The 24,643-nt window shown below is 38.3% G+C and overlaps 1 protein-coding gene across 1 annotated transcript in view; it reads left to right on the plus strand.

Annotated features, from left to right (window-relative positions):
- The first annotated feature begins 2,778 nt into the window (after positions 1–2,778).
- LOC139729943 (zinc transporter ZIP12-like) overlaps positions 2,779–24,643 on the plus strand; it is a 60,565-nt gene continuing 38,700 nt past the window's right edge. The window contains exons 1-2 of the mRNA XM_071640864.1: positions 2,779–3,075; positions 23,054–23,389. Of these exons, the coding sequence (XP_071496965.1) occupies positions 2,779–3,075; positions 23,054–23,389 (633 nt within the window). The remainder of the gene's footprint in view (positions 3,076–23,053; positions 23,390–24,643) is intronic.

Here is a 24,643-nt window from a genome sequence, read left to right on the forward strand (position 1 = left end):
CGCTGGCCGGTGGGTGGGGTAGTCGCATCAATGGACATACCCCATTCGTGAAAACCTACCCGGAGAAAGTTTTCTCTGTGTGTCTGTTAAAACGGTTCCTCTCACTCCCTCTTGCCTTTTTATTGCTCGAGACGAGAAATGTGTTCTCCGGACGTTGTCCCGACCTTGTCGCGGTAAGGTCTGTCATTAACAGGGCTTTGGTGTTACGCACCCGATATAAATGTGAGTGACTTACTCGGGAGAAGACATGGAAGAGGAGAGAAGAAAATGTGTTGCTTTCGTTGAGAAAAAAGATAGGATGGACAGAAGAATTGACGGTTATGATTAGAAAATATCAGAAAAGAAACAATGCGATAATGGAGGGATAAGAAAGGGGATCTGACTAGAGATGAAAAGCGAGAACTTCAGGATAAAGTGACGAGCCGTGTTAACCTCTCATAATCGTGGCAGATGAAAGGTGCGCAGAGTTAACAGCTCTCTTAGACTGCGAATGGACCTTTCGATAGGAACACACCAGTTAGCCTTTAAGACACCAAGACACACGTAGTCGGATTAAGAAGACGAATCAAGTCTATATTACGTGTCTTTTTTGTGTTTGGGGAGTACATACCAGAGAGATGGCTACTCTTTGACGTACAACGTACGCAGAAATATGAACAGTCGTTATATAGTTCCATTGAACACGTCGTCTGGCTGGCAGCAATATGCTCATGTGAAACAATGTATTTGCCTTCTAGGGCATTTTTATTGTAATGCGCAGGATAAACTGAGCTTTTTTCAGGGACATATAGTGTGCGTGGCGTAGCAGGTGCCTTATTTGACTCATCCTCAGTGCTTTATCGACATAGCTAAAAACGGCATATCTGTCAAAACAGACTCCTCAAATTCTGAAAAATAATAGACCAATCCATTGTTTGAAGGATTTGGAGCTGAAGTCGTATACTCTTTCCTTTCCTGTAATATTCCCATTTTGATATTGAAGCACCCAAAACGACACGCACACAAACATGAACAAAACATAGGCATCGACCATCCAAATGAAAATAGTAGCATATAAAACCACCCGGATAATTACCCTCCAGGACAATTTTCCCCATGGGCAATTACCGCCCGGACCACTACCTTTCTAGGACAATTAACTTCCAGGGCAAAACTATCCTCCGGACAACTACCCTCCTAGGGCAATCACAAACTGGAAAATTCCCCTCTAGGACAACTGCCTCCCCCCCCCCCCCCCGTAACTACCACCCATCAGATAACTTTCACCGAGGGGTAGTTGTCCTAGGGGGTAATTACCTTCGAGGGTAATTGCCCTACCAGGATATTTATCTGCGAGGTAGTTGCCCCAGGGGGAATAACCCTATAATTCGGGTGGTAGTTATCCGGAGGGTAGTTGTCCAGGCGGTAACTGCCCGGATACTAGTACTGTCCACGACACATCCATCTAATGTCCAAACACAAGACTGAAGGCAATCGAAGATTGCTTGTTTCTCCGTCTGTCAGTAATATGCCTATTTCTGACTGCTACTGAAAATCACAGACCTGTGTAGCTGGATATCAGGGAGCACATTTGCGAAAGAATGGCAAATAGCCTGTTCATTTGATATGACGCTTCCAAAATTAACTTCACGGATGAAGTATGTCTTGGAAATGAAACTGAACTTGGATCACAAAAGTGTCAGGCCGCAGGCGGATCACCAAAGTGTCTAGGCGGACTTGACCCTGCTTTAAGATTTCCACAAATACTTAGAAAGTATGCCACTCTCCCGCTCATATTGTCATATCAATAGGAAAAACAACAACAATCGAACTCGACGTGAATACGCAAAACATTCAGTGTTTAATAGTCACTAGATCCTATACGGTTTTTCGACGCTGTCCAGGGTTTCATAATCATTATGTTGATTGTGCAGCTCCAAGGGTTGATTGCACAATTGGAGAACCATGAATAGTATGCACTAATCAGACACAATCGAGCTCTGCTGTGGCTAGGAGTGATCAGGCTAAGTATCTAAAAATAGGTCCATCTTGATCCAGGTAATTACTGTGCAATGAGGGAACAGCACCGACTTTGCGTGTCATCGGGAGAACGCTTTCGGCGCAAGAGTACCCGCGCGGCTGTGGAAGAGCATGCCGCATTCAAATACAGCTAGCCCAGTGCGCTCGCGCCTGTAACTAGACGTCATCTTAGAGAAGAGAGGAGGAGCACATCCGTCCCTTGGGTTATGCAAATATGAATTAATCATCATGATGCTAAGCTTCCGGAAAGCCTCTCCGGCTAACCCCTTGCCCCTCCGACTGCCCTGGCCCTGCCGTTCCTGATTACCTGCTGCCGGTAGCGTAATTACACTTCCTAAGCAGGGGGCACACCACAGCGGAGCTTACTGTCAGTGCGCCTTGCTTGCAAATGACGCGCGATGATTGGCTAAACCTTGCCGCCAAGAAAACTTCAACCAAGGTCTTGTATACTTACAACAGTTATAGGTGATTGCGCGTAAAGTGGTTGATTCTTAATTGTTGCGGGAAGAGAGTGTCTTTTAACTTCGAGAATTCACTCGAAAAGTTTGATTCACCAGTATTTAAAAGTGATATGTTTGAGTTTAATTATCTCGAAGTCCTGCCGTCATAAGTTTCGTTCGCCGAGCGACAGAGAGCAAGTTTAACTGCTCGGACTAAGAGAGCGAGCTTTCTTCCCCAAATGGAATTCGGCAGCGGCAAAGCATCTCTTGATTAATCTCGTAGGTTTGGATATTATCGAGGACTAATCAGTCATACGTCATGGGGCGAGGAATGCAGTTGATATGCTTCGTGTCCCCCATGGTCAGGGTCCGAGTTTTCTCATGTCTGCGAACTTTGAGTTACTTCGTCTTCGTCTGGTCTGCCCTCTTCCAATCTGCGGCTGGGCAGATTCACGGCCGCAACGGACCGTTCGAAAGGGTGGCCAGACTGCTGCAGCAGAAGCAGGAGACCAAGCTCGGGGCCCGGTTGGACCTCGCTCAAACGCAGCTCCTGATAGACACACTCTTGCAGCGGGTTGACTGTTACCGCTCCAACAAGCCGGAGGTCTGTGACTGGGTAAGATTTTGTTGTTGTTGTTGTTGTTGTTGTGTTAAAAGCTATTTTCTTTCGAGAGGATAGAGTATCTACTTTTTTATAGGGCTTAATAAAAAGACTCTGACCACTGAATTTACGGAAGTTCATGCATTTACATTCTGTCATACAGTCTTACATCACTTACTGTAATATCGTTTTGGCTTGTGAAAAGACTGAACTCAAATCATTGCTTCTCCTTCAAAAAAAAAATAAAAGAATAAAAAAGCTGTCCATATTTGCACGTACTCGGACTACATGTCAGTGTGCAAACCCATTGTTCTCTTTCGATTGCACACGCTCTATAGATGAAGAGCACTGCCAAAGAAGAACAAAAGCACTTTCAATGGGTTATGCAATTAGCCACTTGCGTTGCTATGTCAGTGGATAAATCATTTGTTGTTTTTTTTTTGGCATACTTGAGGTTTTTACAAGCAGAGAAAAGAGTGAGTTGCACATGAAGAGCAATAACTAATGGCTACGGCCTAATGAACCTCAGGAACATTCTAGTCCTACAATATTTGTTTATTTTTTTTTTTCAATTCAAACATCTTTACACAGGCCAACTCGATCCGATGTGTACCTTTGTATCGAGTCCCCAAGCTACCAGTGAGAGTAAAATATCTATTATGGTTTGATATAGATCTAATATAATATTCAGCTGAATTATTCCCAAGGAAACAAATAGGTAACAATTACATTTTTTTTCATTCATGCTATTACAGAATTGAACTTTCAAAAGGTTAGAAGGTTCAGCAGGTGGGACAAAAGTGGGAAATTTACCATTTCTCCAATAAATAATTTATTCATATAGCAAAACAAAAAGCTACAAGTATGTAATTAGTTTTCTAAGGTTTGCCTCCGCTACCCCTATATATTGGTGGAAACTTAAAGATTAAAACCAGTTCATCGAGGGATATGAGACCAGTTTTAATGGTAGTATTGTACATCTTTGTTAATACATCTCAAATGCAGGCAGCAAATGGCTCTAATTTAGAATCAATTGAAATTAAGGATATCAAGTTAGCTATATCATCAAGTTATTTAGTTGTTTACATTATTATTTTCATTAAATTCAAGTGGACACACAAGGACACGGGCCACAAGTTTATAGGCCTACATGATACATAGACAATATAGGTATACATTTAAACGTGTATATATATATATATATATATATATATATATATATATATAAAGACGCATATGAAGGGTTGTTAACAGCAGTGTAGATATATATAAACAAATATTTGAAGCAAACTCTGTTGCGTCTGCATTACTTCTCTGCAACTCAGAACATGAAGTGCAGATCCCATGACGCCAAATCTGAGGCGGGAACTCATTTTCTCCATGTTCTCATGCTGCTTAACATGACCACAAATGTAACGTTTAAGAACACAAATTACCGCCACCTTACGGATACAAATAACAGGAGACAAACACTACTTGCATAAACAAATGAAATCTTTATCTATGTATGATAATCATAAACGGAAGAATAGACGATGAAGAGATAGTAGAGCTACGGCGTCTATACTAAAGTTTAAAGAGGATAGCTATTCCTCCTATCTATCACATTTACAGGGTTTTAGGAATGAGAGATGCAGTACATTCAGTTATGTGGCTAGAGAGATCCATGTAATAAGTCCTGTTACCAGTCACCGCCTTGCCATAAGAAAACTTTAGCTGGAAAATGCCTTTGGAATTTGTTCATTTCTTCAGAACTCGACGCTTCCGTATTCTAACGTCACCCTCACAGTCACAAGGTAAAGGAACCTGAGATACAAAGACAGTTATTCGTTTGTACGAAGCATACTTACAGTGTATTTCTAATTTTCATTCATCTCCTATAATCTTCAAAGCGGAACTGCAACTTTTGGGCCCGTTTTCTAGACAAATTCGTCTTTCTGTTGGCAAAGTCGACTCCTTATATTTCTTGTGGCAGGTTTCGAATAGAGCGAACCAAAACATTTATCACTTGGATGAGTCAGAAAATGAATATTTGTTTGACTTTCGTTACGATGGAACGCATTTGTAAATTAGAGGTTCTGTGAAAGTGATTTTTGTGTACTGGTGAACACATTCGGTGATGTGATGCTTATTTAATTTCATTACTATTTGTGTATATATAACGGGTCATAGTCACTACACTCCCTCCTCACCGAATCCCTCTGTCCCCACGTCGAATTAACTTCCAGCTTGCAACAAGTGAATCATCGGCTATGCGGGTCCAGAGGAGCACATTTTCGTCCATATTAGAGAGTATTTATAGTAGCATCTCCGTATCCGCCATGTGAACTTTTAAACTCCAAGATATTAACGATGGATCGTCAGCGGGACAGCAGCTTAAAGGGATGATATAGTATTGGTTGAGGTGAGGATTCAGCTTTTAAATTTTTGCAAGATACTTAGAAATCATTTTATTAAAGATTAAAAAGCATACACTTCTAAGAGAAATTCAAAGTTTATTTCATGAAAATCTGTTTTAAAATGGCTGAAGTATCCAAAACACAAAGTAAAGCAGAGCGCTTATGATAACAGGTGGGTCCCACCTCTTATTAGGATCGCATTGTTTTGGATATCTCAGCCATTTCAAAACCAATTCATCAAAAGAACTTTTAATTCCTCTTAAAAAAATTATGTTCTTTCATATTCCATAAGAAATTTCTCATCTAAAAAAAAAATCATCATCAAAAAACTTTGGAAACCGCAATATCCATTTCAAACGAAACTGCACTATCCCTTTAAATGCTCACAATTGTCTATACAAGTATAGGTGTGTATGTGTGCTAGGGTATTACGAGTATGGAGGGGGGTAGGTGTGTTTATGTGTATGTGTGTGTGTGTTTATGTTGTGCGTCTATATAACTGTATGATTACTGAGTGTACTAACCAGGCTGTTTTCTATGACAATCATAAACGGACTGTGCAGCTGACTATACAGTTGGACCGTGAAGACCATATCGCTCTGTAGGATTCATGAGTGTGAAGTAACAATACATGACAAAGACAAAAGAGAATTTCTGTACAGATCTGCTAATCGACCGCTATTGCCAAAGAATGAACAAAAACCACGTGAGTTGAGGCGAATTATTGTAGTTGAATGCTGATGAGAAATCAAAATGTCATACCGTATAAGATTGCATTGTTCCGTACTGGGGGGAGAAGTTAGACGTTTAGGCCTACCAATCAGACTACAAATCACACTAGACACTTTTATGAAAGTTCAACCACGTCTACTGCACATCCATCATAATATTCATCTATAGACAAGACACACTCTACAGAATATTGTACATAAAACAACTGCTTCAAATGCCTCGTCATATATATTCAATTTCAATTCAATTTCAATTTATTTCATATTTCTCGATGAAAAATTACATCAAATATAACAAAATTAAATGAAATACTTGACATACATAGAATATTGCAAATATGTAAAACATAATAGTGGTCGATCTGTTCAGTTTGGAATCTGTGAATGAATGCTAAAGAAATATGAAGGAACCTACTTAAAAAGCGAGCTTGTTGAGCGTAGGTCCCGGTTAAAAACGAGTTTAAGATTGAGAAGGGGAGCACGGGTACAACAATGACCGGAACATAAGAGAAAAACAAAAAAAAAAATAAAAAAGTACAAATATACAGTTATATAACAAAATTCTTCTCTAGTGCAGGTTAGGGATCGGAAAAGCCACATGCTGTATATAGGCGGATGAACCATTGTCGTTCTGGCAATACAATATGACTTCATATAGTTATAATAACAATGATACCGTTCAGACAGTATTAGAAATGTGTACATTGCGTGTATTAAGAAGGGAACACATGCACCTGCAAATCCATTAAAAAAGACATCGAACAACCAGTTGCAGTGCAGTGAGAATGTGAAATACCAGCTGTTTTCTCGTCCCAGCTATCTTTAAAGAAGGAAAAATATACATAAACACAGTGATAGAATTTAAGGGCGCAAACAGCTGGGCTCTTAAAGTCTGCATGGTTTTACATGACAACAACCCTGGAGTACAGTATAACGGGATAGTCCTGGACAGCACAAAACAGAATTTCGATGAGCTGATGTAGCGTAATTATTCAATAAATACTGTCTTAATTTGCATTTGAAGGATGATAGTGATAAACAACCTTTGAGTTCAGGGGGGAGGTCATTCCAGTATTTCGGTCCCGCATACATAATTGTTTTCATCGCGAAAATTGTGCGAGTACGTGGAAGGTGATAAGCGTCCCGTTGGCGGGTGGGATAATTGTGAACTGAGTAGTTTCTTTTGAACATGTGAAGAAAAACATCAGGAAGATCATTCGTTGAGTACTTATACATGAAAATACCTAGATTGTAATCAAACAAATCAATCAATTTCAGAATTTTATTCTTGTGAAAAAATTCATTTGTATGAGATAAATATCCGGCGTTATTGATAATTCTGATGATATAGGTCAAGCCAACCGAAATACGGCATGCAGATATAGGAGACTGATCCTGACCAAACTGCTACAGGATGGACAATCAACCTCTATGACCGCTGACCTGCCCTAGCTATCAACAAGTGGTCACCACAGGATACTTGTCTGTCCCTTGTTAGTGGTCAGCAAGTCTTATATGATTGTATTAGTACCACCGCGTCGAGGTGACAGGGGCTGTGTGAATCTAATTGAGACGTCGGAAAGGATCAAGAAAGCCAGGATGTGAATATCGCTTGAATATCACTCTTCGGACCTGGGTTGTACAATGTATAGATCAAGTTGATTGATGTCAAAGGTGAACTGCATCTGTTAATAATCAGAAGTCACTTCAGGCCAACAGAAACGGAAACAGAGTCTACAATCTAACGGCGCATCACACTGTCAATACCGTGTGTGTCATTGATTGTAAAATAACTTTACCTTTCATTATCATCAGCATTTCAGCTTACGTCTGGGGTGGGGGAGGGAATATAAATTATAATGCAATAACCGCAGTGCTCGCTAAAATATTGTATAGGTATCAATTTACGTGGATGTTAAGGTGAGCAATCAGATGCATCAGTCAAGTCAGAGGTTTCCTCACAAATAAAGCTCCACTCACTCTGGTTCATGCATTTGTCACCAGCCGGATAGACTTCTGCAACAGCTTGTTGTATGGCCTTTCTTCTACCGACATCCACCGCATTCAGATGCTGCAGAACATCGCAGCCAGGCTTTTCACACGAACTCCTCGTCAACAAAGTATAACCCATACCCTCAAAGAATTACACTGGCTACCTGCTGACAAACGCATAATGTTCAAACTCATATTGCTGACCTACAAGGCACAACATAGTTCTTCCCCAACATATCTGGCAGATTTGCTCAAGCAGTACCACCCTCCTCGCAACATTCGCTCAAGCACCCAAGCGCTTCTTCACACACCCAGAACCAACACGTCATATTACAGGGGCAGATCTTTTGCAGTTGCTGGACCTAATCTTTGGAACAATCTCCCACAAAACATTCGACGTGCACTCAATTTTGCAAATTTCAAATCCAGTCTTAAAACTCACCTTTTCCGTCTCCCTTGATTAAGATAAACATTCATTACCCCTTTTGTTAATTATTGTATTTATTATGCTGATTGTTACATTTGTTAGTCATTTGTTTGTATGTTGTATCTGAATTGTACAGCGCATAGAGAAGCATGTGCTTATTATGCGCTTTATAAATGTATTATTATTATTATTATTATTATTATTATTATTATTATTATTATTAGTATTATTATTATCATTAGAGGTCCACTGAAGGTTAGAGTTTAGAACAGTTAGTTACTTTTAATCATGCAGGGACAGGTTCAACACAACATTTTTCCTGAGAGGTATAACGCAGCGAAACACTTTCATTATCTGTTAAAATTGTGTGGAGTTCCAGAGGGACGACTAAGAATACCGTCGAGGCGCGTATCTCTGTGTCGATATGTCACCTACGACGGACGTGCAGACGCAAATATCTCGGGAAGTAGGCCTGGACTTGGACTGAAATTATACGGCACCGGTGAAACAGAAAAAAAGGCAAAAACAAAAACAACAACAAAACAAAATAAAACAAAAACCGCGGAAAAAATGAGACGAAAAAGATAAGATAAAGCGCGAATGAAACTCGATCTTGGCTTTTTCCTAACATGTGATGATATACTATTATCAACTCTTTGCCATTTTGTGTGGTAGTTTGTACATGTTTTCATGTATCAAGGTATGTTTCAGCTCTTTCACACCCACTTCAAAGGAAAAGAGAAGCAGAGAGAATGGGAAAAGGGTATGATTATGAAATTTGATGAGCTGATGTGCTTTAGACAACTAAAGGTTGTTCCTGACGTGTCCCCTCAGTGTTAATTATCAGACATTCAAATATTGATGCTTTTTATTACAAAAGCAGAGTCATATGTATTATAATCTCGACCTCGACATGGTCAATGACGTACTTGAATTCGTCTCTCAGAGGGCGACAGGCTGTTTTCCAGCGATAAAAAAATAGAATCCTTGATCTGCCTAAAACATTGTAGAAAGCGAGTTGAGCCCCAAGTGATATTTACTTGAAATCTCCAGTCATAGCCTTTTCTCTAGGATCTTTTGGAATGGTATGGACAACCTTCTGCACAGTAGTTTGATCCACAGAAAGAGGGTGCAAAAATAAAGGATCACTTCTGGATCAAGTCGACACCCTGACTTTCTTGATGTGAAACATCATCTCCCGCGAGGAGGGGTTAAAAAGGAGTTGATACCTTCTAAAAATACTCCTCTCTTCGATCTCTTGCGATAGGGTAAAAGATCGGTGTGGCCCCTTGTGTCAGCTCTGGACGCGCCTGTGCCAGATCCTCACTACCCCAGCATCTGACGTTTATTTTCCTCCTCAGGATTTCCTTTAGAAAAAAACGAAGGAAAAAAAGAAACCGAAAAGGGTCCAGGTCATCAACCAGTCTATAATCATCTATCATTATATCAAATAAGAATATGAAGGAATTCATATATCATTCCTTATAGAGCTACTGCCTTTCTCAAATAACTTTTCTGATACGGAGACCATACTCGTCGAAATGTCTTTTTTATATTCTTTATTTCAATTGAATATTTTTTCGTAGTGTGTAATCTCTTGTCAAAGTGGTAGTATTTTTTTCTGTATTTTCCTATGTTCTATGTATACTTCTTTTATTCTTCGTAATCATTTTTATCAGATGTAGAAATGAGATGAAATGAAATGAAATTTTGTTTAACAATACAAAGACCACATTAAAAAAAATCACGCAAAAAGGCAAACAATAGTAGCAGATGCTGCTGATTGCATAAATTCGTACATGCGAAGAAAGAGTCATACCTTCAACCATGTGTACATAAACTCTTACAATAGATAATTCACCTTCACTAAGCTGGGTTGAGTGAATGCAGTGATTTAAGAATACATTAATGATTTTTGAGGATGTTGGACAATTCATTCAAAAGTTATGAGAGTTTAAAGCTTCTGTGCTATATTCATTGGTAGATGAGAATTAAGACTACAACATTTCGTCATGTCACGCATGGACAAGGATATGAAGAAAATATAAAGAGAATTCCACATATTTTGAAAAATGAATAATCATTTTCTTTCAGAGAACAGGAGGAAGTCAATTACCCTTTACCCTCTTCCTGTCACGTTCATTTCCAGTTCATAGGTACGTGCGTGACATTTGTGTACATTTGACTAATTGGCACAGAAAGGATTAATGTGTACTTTTCATATAAAATGAAACTTCACTGATGTGTTCTTCTATTGCTGCATTCACTCAATCCATCATATTTGGGTTTCACCCGCCTTTTAATGATTTAATAATTGTATATTTTATGTTTCATTACCAAAATATTTCATTTGACGGTATAGTTGTAAATTGATAATATCTCCCACAAATTACGGAATTCCCAATACGTCCAATGCCTTTCCATTATCAATGTTTTGTTTGTGTTGAGGTGAGGTGACAATGGTACAATGTCTTCCTGGTCCTAGCAATTCTATCCTTACAATCAAAATTATAATGATTATCTAAATAACCATCATCGATTGAATGGTAACGATGTTACAAAATTTCTCACAAGATAAAAAAAGTTGCGCTCTGTCACGTGAGATGCAATATCTCTTCTTTCAGCGAATGAAAATTCAAGAGTCTATCGTATAGATAATAGTGGTTGAATGCTGATGCGATCGCCATCAATCGGTTGGGCAAAGTCTGTTTAGGTGTTGCATAATCTTTACAATCAGTATTATCATAAGAATCATTGTTTTCAGAAACATTAGGTGTTGCATAATTTTTACAGTCAGTATCATCATAAGAATCATTGTTATCATAAACATGATCCCCATTATTTTGTGCTGTCATAAGGTGTTTTACTGAAAGTTAAAATAATCTTCCTTAAGGTATTATGGTGTCATTACATGAGCACTGGAAGGATGTTGTATTTGACTATGAATAATTTCACTTTAGGTTCATGATCTTCAGCAGCTTACACCCCTCCCTGCCATCCTACATGTACACTGTAAAAAATTTGTTTAGTTTCTAAACACCTAACTAAACACTTTTCTGTGACAGTTTAAAAACACTGCGACGCGTTTATATATTAAACATGTTTAGGAACTAAACACATGCTGTGTTTATTTTCAGCACACCCTAGGTGTTTATCACACACACATGTTTATGCTTTAAACGGTTGTGATGTTTAAAAACTAAACACCTGCTCTGTTTATAGCCTAAACACCAAACGTTTACACCATAATCACTCACAGTGTTTAAATACTAAACACCACACAGTCACATAATCACCCACAGTGTTTAAGATCTAAACACTGAACCAAAAAATAAACATGACGCACTGTTTACGATGTAAACACTGCGACATGTTTATTCGCTGTGACAGATTAAAAACACTGCGACATGTTTATTTGCCATTGAAGTGTTTATTCTCAGAACACATGTCTGATTTTTAGATCGATCACAACATTGCATACACTAAACATGTGACATGTTTACATATTAAACATCGCAATTCCTCAGTGTTTATATGATACATGTTTACACCTTATACATGCTGAGTGTTTATATGAGACATGTTTACACATCATACATGGTAATTTCCACGTGTTTATATGTGACATGTTAACACATACATTCATACATGGTAATTTCTACGTGTTTAAATGATCATGCATGTTAATTCCCATGTATTTATTAATGTAAAGTGGATTGTTTCCACCTTTTTTTTTTTTGATGGAATGAGATAAACGCATAACATTATATAGAATTTACCCAGTATGTACCAAATCATCAGCACACTTACATCGCATAATACCAGGGAAGACCTGGGTTAGCTTTCACAAACATTTTGGCTACAAGAGTCAAAGGCAATTCTCTGAATGCAAGTTATCAAAACATAAATCAAATCTTGGGCAATATCTGATGAATAATAAGTTAAAATCCTTTAAAGGGGAAATCGAGTCCAATAAATAAGATAGTCTGATAAAAAAGAGTAAAATCTTACAAGTTAAACAGTAAAAATTTGAATGAAATCGGATGATAAAAAAGGAATTTATAAAATTTTGAAGTTTTGCTAATTTCTGCAAAGCAGTTAAAAGTGGAATATGCAAATGAGTGAGTTGACCATGCCATAACCTCACAATTTTCCATTGATCGTGTAAAAAAAAAAAATGATGAAATTCAATGTTTATGTTAATGAAATGTGAAACATTATGGTATTGCTGGTTGAATACCTTCAGAAAAGTGATCAGTTAGATATATTAGGACTTGAGCCTCGGGAATAATTGCGTTTGAATGAAAAATTTGACATTAAGTAAGTTGTGAGGGAACGACATGCCCATGTTGCCATTTGCATATTCATATCAACCATTCAAGAACTGTTTCCTCAAAAATTAGCGAAACTTCAAAATGTCATAACTTCCTTATTTTACATCCGATTTCGATCAAAATTTTACCAATGAACTCTTGATATTTTACTCTTTCTTATCAGACTAAATTGTATTTGGACTGCATTTCCCCTTTAAATATTGCCATATTTTGCTATACGACACAATACTGAGTTAAATGCAAGATACCTGGGAGTCACTGGCATGTACACGAAGACGTAAATGAAATTCTTTCCTATACACACAATAAAGTCTGTATATGCAGGAAATGGCACAAATGTGTTCTCATTTTGGAGAACAAAAAAATATTGCATTAAACAATTACTTTTCAGCCACATGTAATTCTTGGCCTACTTTCAAGAATTACCGTCTTTCTACTGTATTCAGAACTAATTCTTAGAATTGTAAAACAAACTAATAAACTTGTTGATTGTGACTTGCAACTCAACGCTTCGGAAGCTTGACATGTATGTAACACCTCCAGGAACATAACTACAGTCTGTGAAGAAATCCATGCCGACCTTGAAGATTGCATCAATTATTGGCAAAGTACTTTGGGGTGTACCTGAACCAGATTAGGCTCACGGCAAGTTATACCATGCACAACACTATGGTCGTATTGGTACTGGTCAGGGAGTGTAGATGATGCACTCCATCATAAAGAGACCAAAGAAAAAAAAAATGTTTTCTCTGTATTTAGCCTGTGGTGAACATCTGCACTCCCTGATCAGTACCAATAATGGAACTTAAATACATACATGAGTTCTTTTCATTGCGACGATCACTGAAAGTACATGTAGGCTAACAGTACTGTATGGATTTTTCACTTTTGCTATTTTGAGAGAAATATTAGAATGTTAGTGGATTTCAAGGGGTGAGTGAGAAAAAACTTCTACCTTGCTAGAACCTTGAAGAAAGAAGTCAAACTCAATGGGTATACATGCATAGTCTATTAGAGTCTAATCAGTCTCATCATACTCCACATAATCAAGGTATGGAGGGCTACTTTCAATCTCGACACAGCAGAATTTTTGGTAAAGACAAGAGGATATGAAAAAAAAAATAATGCATTGCAACTGGAGGCGGGAGGGTATGCAAGGCTGTCATGAGCACGCGATGTGATCAGCAAGACTCCTCCCTTGTCAATTTGTCAGTCAGTTGCAAGACCCCTCCCTGTTCTCCACACATGTTGTACTACATTTCTAATACCTCTCTCCATGTGACCGATTTCAAGAATATCCCAAAAAGAAAATATTAACTACCGAATACTGCATTTCCTATCAGGTCTACAAGAAGATTGCAAAGAATTCCAAACAAATGCAACTACTGGCCTCTTATTTGCGTCCAATATCTGCTGATTGTATTGGAAGCACCTGAGGGGAAAAAATGATATGGCTGATACTTTGATTTGATTTGTTTTGATTTCTATATTCCTTTTTGCACAAGAATATAACAGAAAGCCACTCGAACAAAGTTCTTGAGAAATATCTTAACAGGGAATTACAATTAGTACATTGGTTGATGAATAAAATGAAGTGAATAAAACTGTTTTTCTTAAGAGTGCGAAACGATTTCGAGCAAGTGTCTTTACATACTAGTATTAGATAAAATTACAATTTTACGTACCAGCTGTTAAAAAAAGACAATTACACATATCTATGAGCAATAAGAATGCAGGTGACCATTATCGTAAGCACAGAGGACAATAGAATTGCTTTGTTTTGGATATCTCTGCCATTTCAAAACCAATTTTCATCAAATAAGCATTGAATTCCTCTTCGAATTATATAGGCCCCCTACCTTCATTTTCTTTAGAGGTTCGTCATTATGTAATACACACACGCATACACACACACGGAGAACTGAAGCCCCATCGCATACAAAACCCTATCATCCCCATATGATTTACTTTATTCTAGTGTATACAGGTTTAGATGCACACTGTCAGTGAAGAAAAAAAAAATAGAAAGGTTGCTCTAACAGGTGGGATGCCTCCTAATTGGTCTGTAGTGCATCATGACGATGTGAGACATCACATGGCCAGCGGGAAAAAGATTATTAACATTCAAAATTATTATCCATGGTTCATTTCCTTCATATGGCATGTAGGCCTATAGATATACTGTATACAAGTGTATCAGTATATCTTGCGATGTCCTTGTAATCCTCAGATGTTTGCACTTTTAGACGGGTTGTATAGAAGTAAGCGCATGCATCTTTCATTCTAATCCAGACAGGTTTGGCGTGATCCCTGATCAATTCTTCCATGATGTACTGGTGCTAGTAAAAAGAAATGATTACACAAGGAAAACAAATCAGTTGGCTTTTCAATACAATGGACTTAACTGCTCCCATAGATTCTGAAAATGAATGGATAGCAAAAAAGTTGTCTGAATCCATAAGCAAGTTCAAATTAAAAGGAATATCAGAGTCCCTTCATCACATTAGCCCTTGGTGTCTTGCGTCAGTTTGTACTTACTTTGCTGAATTTTCTGGAAATAATTCAAGTCTTTTTTGTTGTTGTTGTTGCTTCTTTCTTATTCATCATCATTATCAAGCAGAGTTACGACCATTACTGTATCCTTTGTCTCTTGGGTGAAGATTTTCACATCTGCAATTTACACTTTCAACAATATTTGCAATACATCAATTTTCCATATTTATTTTACCTAATGGATTAGATTCGGGAGTCGGGAGTAGGTAATCCCCCCCCCCCCCAAAAAAAAAAAAAAAAACCAACCAAACAAACAAACAAACAAACAGAAGAACTTAAAGCATCTAAAATCTGCATTTTATAGAAACTCATTTACATGCCCTTTCATTGATTTAGCTCTGCAATTTTGAGTACTTACTTGATTTCCACTTTCCACATGGGTAGTATACAGTGATGTACTATCCCCAGTTGATGTAATACTCCGCTGACTGCACCATGCCTCGTTCTCTGCCAGCAGAGGTAATGATGTCTTGCAGAATTTATACAGTCGTCAGGACATCACGTCACCCACTTTGGTGCCATCGGCATCCCTTTCCAACTCAAGACATCCTAGTGGGCTTTACATTCAATTTTCACCACCTGTTGAGTTATGAAGAATTTACAGGGAATAAAACTGAATTTCACTCAAAATATAGATCTAGTCACTAACCCATCGTCATTCACATGAAAGATACTTCATAACCTCGTTAATACAGTGAGTTTACCCGCTAGGCCGAGTTTACCCATAACTACGGTACCGGTAATCTGTAGAGTGTAGGCCTATTGTATTAACGTTAACAACACTAACACGTTACAGTTACAGCGTTCCCCGTTCAAACGTTAGATTTAGAAACAGAAAACTAAAACAAACGAGCAAAATCTTCAGGGCGTAGCCTATTTCTACGCCTACTACAGTTTTACATTAAACGAGGGCAATTTTGCAATAAATCTTGTTATTCACCGACTTAGCAGACTTACCGCTTTCAAAGTTTCATGCAGGCCGACCAGGCTAGAACTTCTTTATCGCTTCGACGCCATCTTAGCTAGATCCGTTCGTTTAGCTTTACATGCAGTACAACAGTACAGTCAGTGCATGCAGTCGATCGAGTCGTAAGTACAATGGTGGACGATACCAAGCCTAGAACGAATGCGCACGTACTGTAGGCCTACGCACATCACGCTGCTAGGGCTAAGGCAGCACCAGCCAGCCAATCAGACAGATCCATCCGTACAGGTACCTACGCATAGCACGAGTGTGCGCTAGAAGCGCACGCACCACAGGGCACCACTGCGTGCGTTGTGGCCGCGGCCGTCATGTCACATGCGCTGCTGACTGGTAGAGTACTCTTATCACAGTGTTTATGTTAAACATGTGCGGTGTTTAGAACGTGTTTACGAGGCGTTCTAAATGTAAACGCGTCTGTTTACCCTGACAGTAGAAGTGTTTAGGCCTAACCAACAAACATTTGGGTAATGCCCTAAACCATTTATGAACGAAATCATTAAAGGTAGTTCTCCCATTTTTTTTCTAGCAGTTAAAATATAGGACTGTACATGCGAAACCAAAATACAAATTTATTACAGTTGTATTACATATTTTTAGGTTATCCTTTTTCCTTATTGGTTAGGCATTTCAATGAAAGGCCTAAAACATGAATTATTTCATAGTGACTCTTGATGTCGTAACACTTTCCACTTTCTCGTGATAAAAGGAAACTAGAAATTGCAATTTACACACCATTTCCAACACTTCTCCATATATACATGGACATATTGAGATTAACATAGCGTGACCAGAATAACACTCCAACTAAACACTCCAAGCTAAACACTCTAACTCTCAATACTTTACACGTGCTATACACACCGGGTGTTTTAATGTTAAACAAAGTGTTTAGATTTTTAACACTGTGTTTAGTTCATAAACATGTCGCATGTCGCATTTTTTACAGTGTATAATGTGTTTCGTAATTTTAGGATAATGTCACTTTTCGATGTAACTTCCTTGGAAGGAGAGCAGCAGAATATAGCTTAATTAACCCTGATGGATGAACAACTAGGCCCTGTCCTACACCATCATTCTGGAAAACTAAAAGAAGAGTAAGTAAGTAAATGTATGAGCTAAGTTCATTTTACACCTTTCTTTGTAACCATGATCAACAAACGCGGGTCGACTTTTCCCATTACATTGTATCATTACATCCTCAAACTTCCTCAAAACAAAGGAAACTAAAAGCGTTTTATCTACATTTGATTGTAAGTGTCAGCAGGATTAAGGAATCACCCGCAAGTTCCCTTAAAACTGTATATATGTTACCATATCGATAATTAGATGATAACTTTTTAGAATGATACGCAAGAGATGATTTTATCTTTGACTTCTTTGAGTTCGATGATTCCCTTATTTACAGTAAAACACTTGTAGATTAATTTTGTGTTCGAATATTTCATTATTGTTTTATGAGGCATGAAATCAATCTGAAAGCAAGGCGTTACTCCAAGTCGAAAGGTGACACACACACACAGACACACACACAGACACGCACAATCGTTAACAAACGTTTCCTTGTGAGGTGTTCATTGAAAGTTTAAGAAATATTGTGACTTTCAAAGTTTGAGAGCTTGCAGACATAGATGTTTACGAATTATACCATTAAACTACAACAACACCTAAAGAAACGCAATTTCTATTTTCGGCTTTCAAGGCAGTTTTCGGAATAGAAAACAGAACACTGACACGTCTTCTACCTAAATGGAGTAGTCCTGCTTCTCCACAAATGTTTCGACAGAGTTGATATGCAAGCAAACGCATGAAATGTGGTTCAGGAAATGATTTATTTGCAGGGAAAGCAGGAAAAAAGTATTGAAATGAGAATGTCAGACATAGGCAGAGAAAAGGAGACATGAGGAGCAAAAGACGCGTTTACAATTATCCACTTTGAATTGTAAAGCAAATACACAACTGACATCAAACACGGAGATTATTCCACTCATTACTCTAAAACAGACAACAACAAAAAAGCGAGTGAAAATGTTCACTCTTGAAGGAGTGAAAAACAGAAAAGAGTGAGCTTAGAGTGAAATTGGAGTAAATTTTGAATGAAAATATTTATTTTCACTAATATTGGACTGACCTCGGGATCACTCCAAGATTTTGCGTGATCCCTGAGGTCACTCCAAAATTAACGAAAAAAAAAACATATTTTCACTCCAAATTCACTACGATTTCACTCTAAATTCACTCTTTCCTGAAATTCACTCCTCCATGAGTGAACGTTTTCACTCTTTTTTTTGAAAGTAAGGTATTATGAAAGAAATATTTGCATTCAATCTTTTATATCATAAAGTACTTTACGACTGCTATACTGCTACTTCTACTACTACTGCAACTATTACTACTACTACTACTACTACTACTACTACTACTACTATAACCACTATTAGTATCACACATATGAATGACAGTATACAATGTCTGTTAACTTGTATGCAGGCTATAATTCTAAGTATGCAAGGCCCCATCTTAAACAAGGTAGGATATATATATATATATATATATATATATATATATCATATTACCTTTATTCACCTTGCTATACAGGGCGGTGTGGATAAAGTTGGGCGAACAAGAATGAGGATAAGGCCTGTTTTGGTAGCGATAATGCACTTCACAAAAAAAAAAAATATATATATATATATATCGACGTTTAAAACAAGTTAACGTATTCAAATTCGTGAAATTCTTCCGTCGAGATGTTTCCATTGCAGCTGATTGACAAATTGCCCTACATCGACGTAGTTATATGCAGGTTCGACTCCTGCTCGAGTATGTACGCCTATGATTTTTATCATGCCTACTGCTAAAACACTGATCAATTCAGTGCTTATTTACGTCGATGTAGGGCAATTTGTCAATCAGTTGCAAAGTTAACGTATATTCATGTTGATATGTTACATCATGGTTTTGAACTATTTATATTTGAGTTTAATTTTTGAGATAATTATGTACAACCTAACGACTTTTGACAGTGACATAAAATTACAATTTTTCGGAAACTTTTCGGGCGCCAAAATGGAGCTACTAGATATTATCAATTGGTTACTGGGGGTTTACAGCTCAACCGATGAATGCAACTAAAAGCAGTTTTTAAACAGGGCAGGTGAAAGTGAGACCTAACGTTCCACTATGGGGACTCTCATGATTCTTATTTGGGACCAGCTTCTCCTGGGCAGAGTACGTTCCTCGGAAGTCGTCAGCGTCTTGAGGGGATGAGTGTGCGATGAATAAGAGACGAAATTACTCCTGGAGTATTAAAGCCACATGTGCATGCATCTTACTCTGCTGGCAGTGAGTCTGGACGCATACTCTAGGATGAACCACATGACTCGATAGGGGCTTATCCTTCAGAATCCGAGCTATACATCGTGCGGACCGCTCAAACCACGAAATCCCAGTGTGTCACAGTTGATGCTAGACCCATGTTGGTCAAACTATGCAGAATGATGCTGTAGATAATGAGACTCCCGAGCATATGAAAAAAAGACACACGAAAGAAACAAAGAACATCACCCCATACATTTTCATCGACCTGTTCAGGTAGTAGTTAACTGCTATTACACGCAATTTGGGGATTTTTATCAGTATAACACTTCAGAATTTCATTTAGTTCAGAAACATAAGAAAGTTGTGGATTTTAAAGCTTATACGGCTTTGTGAAATTGATATTGGTCACACATATACATGCATGTATAGGGGATATGTGCTTATCGGATGAAGTGTATAGTCAACATTTCACAAATCTAACCTTGCTGTGTTCATGCAAATGTCGATGGAATTAATATTTGGGGGAAACGCTTAGCCCCGTTTGAGAATGTTCAATCGTCTTGCATTTGTATTTCAGCAGTAAAAACGGTTTGACGAATAGGACACAAATAAATTTGTATAATATGATCTAAAGAAGTCATGAACGGGCGAAGATAACATCTCATCTCATTTGTTTGTGTGGTTTTGACCAATGTTACTGTTAAAAAAAAACAAAGAACAAAGGAACTCTAAATACCCTTGATTTTCTTATACATTAGATTTTAAACAATATTCCACTGGTTTATGAGATGTTTTTTAGCATGAATAGAATGTAGTTTGAAGTTCCTTTTCAACTGCAAGTACTTCAGATCTGTCGAAAGCATATAATCCTCCTCGGTAGGTTTGAAGAGAATGCCCTGTTCAGATTCAGTGATTGACACTTCCTGTACTTTAAAGGCTACCGCAAACTAAATGAGTCAAGGACAGACACGGAAACCAGCCTGTGTCTTGCAGGAGGAAGGTGCGGTGGCATTAATTGCAACCAAAAAAGAAGTTAAAAAGGTATTGCACCTGTTCATTGTCTATTTCAGCATCGAATATTAAGATACCAAGAACTTGTCAAACTCAACATTAGATTAAAAAAAAAACAAGTTCCACCCATGTTATTATAATAACAAGCCCTTACTGTCATTATTCCCCATCTCCTCCCCCGCCCATCCCTTCCCTCGAAAAGGAAATGTCAGATAATATAACAGTATCTAAAACGTGCAGTCCTGAAATTGTCTTGTGGGCGCAACGTGCAAAGCATGATTATCACTAAAAGGCGAATAATAGAATCACGTCTCTCGTTCATATCAAAGGCCAAAATTTTCTCGCTTGAAAGATTACATCTTGTCAGTTTAGGATTTTCAACGACACAAAGCTAAATTGAGATTGCATGAAAATATGCACTGAACGGATAAACTTTTAAAAGTGTTGTGTGGAAAAGCAGTCACCAGCTGTTACTGATAGGACTATTGTACCCCCTCCTCCCCAAAATAACAACCATATTGATATCACTAATTCTATAAAGTTCTGCTGCTGCTACTACTACTAGTACAACTGCTATACTACTACTTTACTACTATACTATTACTTCTTCAGTTATTATTAACGCTGATAGATATATACTACTACCAACAACAATAAACAATTACCTGACAAGACTAGCTGTCATGTCTAGGACTGACACCCCCCCCCCCCCCCCCGCGCGTAAAGATCCGCCACTGTAGTTTCAAAGTATAGAATCGAACCTCCAGAAAAATTCGTTGCAATTCTCCAAGTACTTAAGTGGGGCTAAGTCTCCAGCAAAGTATCATCATTTGACAGAATCTGGTTTACCAATATAGTATACGGAGAAGGAGATCCGAAGTATATCAAGAATACCATGAATAGACTTATGTTCAGTACCTTTTTGCTTGACTACCCCCTATACTGGTCACACGGCTCCCTCTCCACAATATTTCATGAAAATTCGCGTTTGCACTCGGCAAACAAACAAAAAAAAAAGGAAGAAGAAGAAAAAGACAAAACGAAAGGTTGTTACCGTTAACCAGCCCCTTTCGCAGCCTCATGTCTTCGGGGATATCTCCTAGAGTGAGTCAGCGAAAAGGCGGATATTCAGAAGTAGACGCTGTTTTCTCGTCTCTCGGCAACAGCAGGTAGTCGGCTATAGATTTACGAGCCTTGGAAGAAATTGCACAAATTTTGTTCACTTTTCATTAAAGATAGTATCTCAGCTTTCGACGCCGCTGTAATATCCAGCAAAATTCTTCCATAAGATTCTTGACAAAGAAAAACAGTCCCTGCTGACAATCACGATTTGAAATCAGTTACTGTATATGGTAGTAGATGTTTATGTCAATCATCCAGGTTAACACTGCGTTACTCCTGTGAAGTTACAGTAGCACATGAGTTGTGCTTATTTTTTTTTATAAGGATCACAGTACTCATGTGTTTGAAAGCACCGTTCGCACATCATCCTAAGATGGCATGAAAATGGTGTTACTTTTAAAGCATTATTTTTAACATTTAAAAGTAACGTCATCCATCACGTGTTCTAAAAGTTACTTCCTTGTCGACCTGCATGAACCCCGCGTTGAAGAATGAGAACACGGTATGACTGCGCAGTTGTCGCACTACCTTCCTCTAAGATTTCTGTGTGTGGCGATCGATGAGTTACTGCTGTACTGATGTAAAGTTCCGACAACATTTTGCATTTTAGTAATGTTGAGACACTGTCTCTGTTATAAAGTCTCGACAGAATCTTTCTTTTTCTACAATCGATCATAACGAAGGATAGAAATACCAGTGAATACTGTCTTTCAAGAAGAGGAAAAAAGTTACACCTTATTATGTAATTTGTTTATGCTTTCTGATGTTGCGATTCCTATTTCGCCAGCCTTTCTGATTGAAAAAAAATGGAGTTACAAAGCGATTCAGTTTGCTTTATCAGTTATCTTCATCATCGAATTCAGACCTTATTAATAATCCATGTGTATGTACATGCATGTACATGCATGTACATTTTCTTGAAAATGCACATGTAACTTCAGTCGACGAAATTTTAGTAAACGGAATACTCTCATACGGGAGAAGACCTATAGGCATTGAATACACTATATTTGAGTGCATCGTTTGATTTAGAGAGAAGAGAACTTGGATACTCCCTATACCAATGATTATTTACCCTGTTTCTGACGTTTCTTATGGCTCTCTTGGTGGTTTCTCGACAGTGTCTTCCCGCAGAGACGCTCTTTAGAATAATTGGGATTGATGTCGCGGATGGCTCGCTGGACGATGCCGCATTCGGGAAGGCAAGCGTCGTGCTCATCTACTACCTCCACGCTCCGCAGGACGCCTGCACCATGGGCCCGTCAACGGCAGGCACCAACGACTCGTTCACGTACCGAGATTACCTGGTGGCGCTCAGCGGGCTCAACTCGTCGACGGAAGTACCGCCGCTCGGGGAACAGGTGACGTACGGCGAGGATACCATCTTCTCGGAGGAAAAGCTTGATCTACTCATTGAGAGCGTCAACAGATCGTACATTCCAACCTCCAGATTCCAGGTAATTAGACTATAGCTGCGGTTTCGAGAATAAAGAACAATAACAACTTATAAGTCCATTCATAAATGATGTCAGTTTGTAAACTTGAGGTCAAGTCTTCAAGGACATTATAAGCCTGAAGTGAATCTCTGAATCCGTTGCTATAAGCAATATCATAAGTAATACTTTTTTTTAAAAACTAGTTTCTACGTCCTGCTTCATCCCGAGTTGAGAAGAAGAAATAAATCCATGAGAAGTTGTATTATTTCTATAGGCTATACTGGTGATTATAATGGAAATTATGAAAGAAAAATATCCAAGGATGATTAGGACGATGACAGTGACACCAGAGACGACGTTACCACAGACATTGATAGATACATGTAGACATGTAGGTATGGCATAGATTAACAGTCTGTTGATGAAAATGCTCGGTTCAAATATTCCATTTTATAATTATTTTGTAACCATGATTGAGATGATATCCGTTTCTGGCCTTCTATGTCTTCTTATGACGGGGTCCTACAAAAGCTTATACTCCTTGAGAAAAACATCGGACTACACTTAAATAATTATGATACGGACAATCTGTTGTAATTTGATGTCCTCGGCACAATGTTCGATTTGGCTAGACAATCGGTAGGCCGCAACTCTATACGAGTAGGTGTAGCTCTTTATCGACATCGTCTTTGCCTCGTGAATAGTCATTTTCACCTTCGTTTGTATGCCCTCATCCGCACTGAAGAGGCCTCCAAATCCTCTATCATCCACATACTATTATAGAATACCACACCACCCGTTCTAATGTCAGGGCCCAAGTGTCAACGTGGCACATCTGTATTTCGAAAGTCAGTTGTAGTCCGTCGAAGTTAATTTTGTAGCTAATTGAGGGGCACTGTTTGCTTGTGATAGAGCAAAGTAGCGGGCCCGACACTTAGGCCTATTATATATCCACATTTCAGTAGCACTGAAGTCCTTTTCCTTCTTAAAGGACAAGTTCACCTTCATAGACATGTGGGTTGAGTGAATGCAGCAATATTAATAGAACACATCACTGAAAGTTTGAGGAAAATGGGACAATCCGTTCAAAAGTTATGAATTTTTGAAGTTTCTACACAATCTAGACTGGATGAAAAGACTACTATAGCTTGTGATGTCACGTGTGTACAACGATATAAAGAAAGAATAAAGCAAATTCAAAATATTTTCACTTTTCTGGCATAAATCGGAACACTTGACTTCTCTCTTTCAGAAGGCAGGGGGAATCATCTTACC

Source organism: Diadema antillarum, unplaced genomic scaffold (genome assembly GCF_040938485.1).
Source record: "Diadema antillarum isolate AM-2024a unplaced genomic scaffold, OU_Dant_1.0 seq00000271_RagTag, whole genome shotgun sequence".
Lineage (NCBI taxonomy): Eukaryota > Metazoa > Echinodermata > Echinoidea > Diadematoida > Diadematidae > Diadema > Diadema antillarum.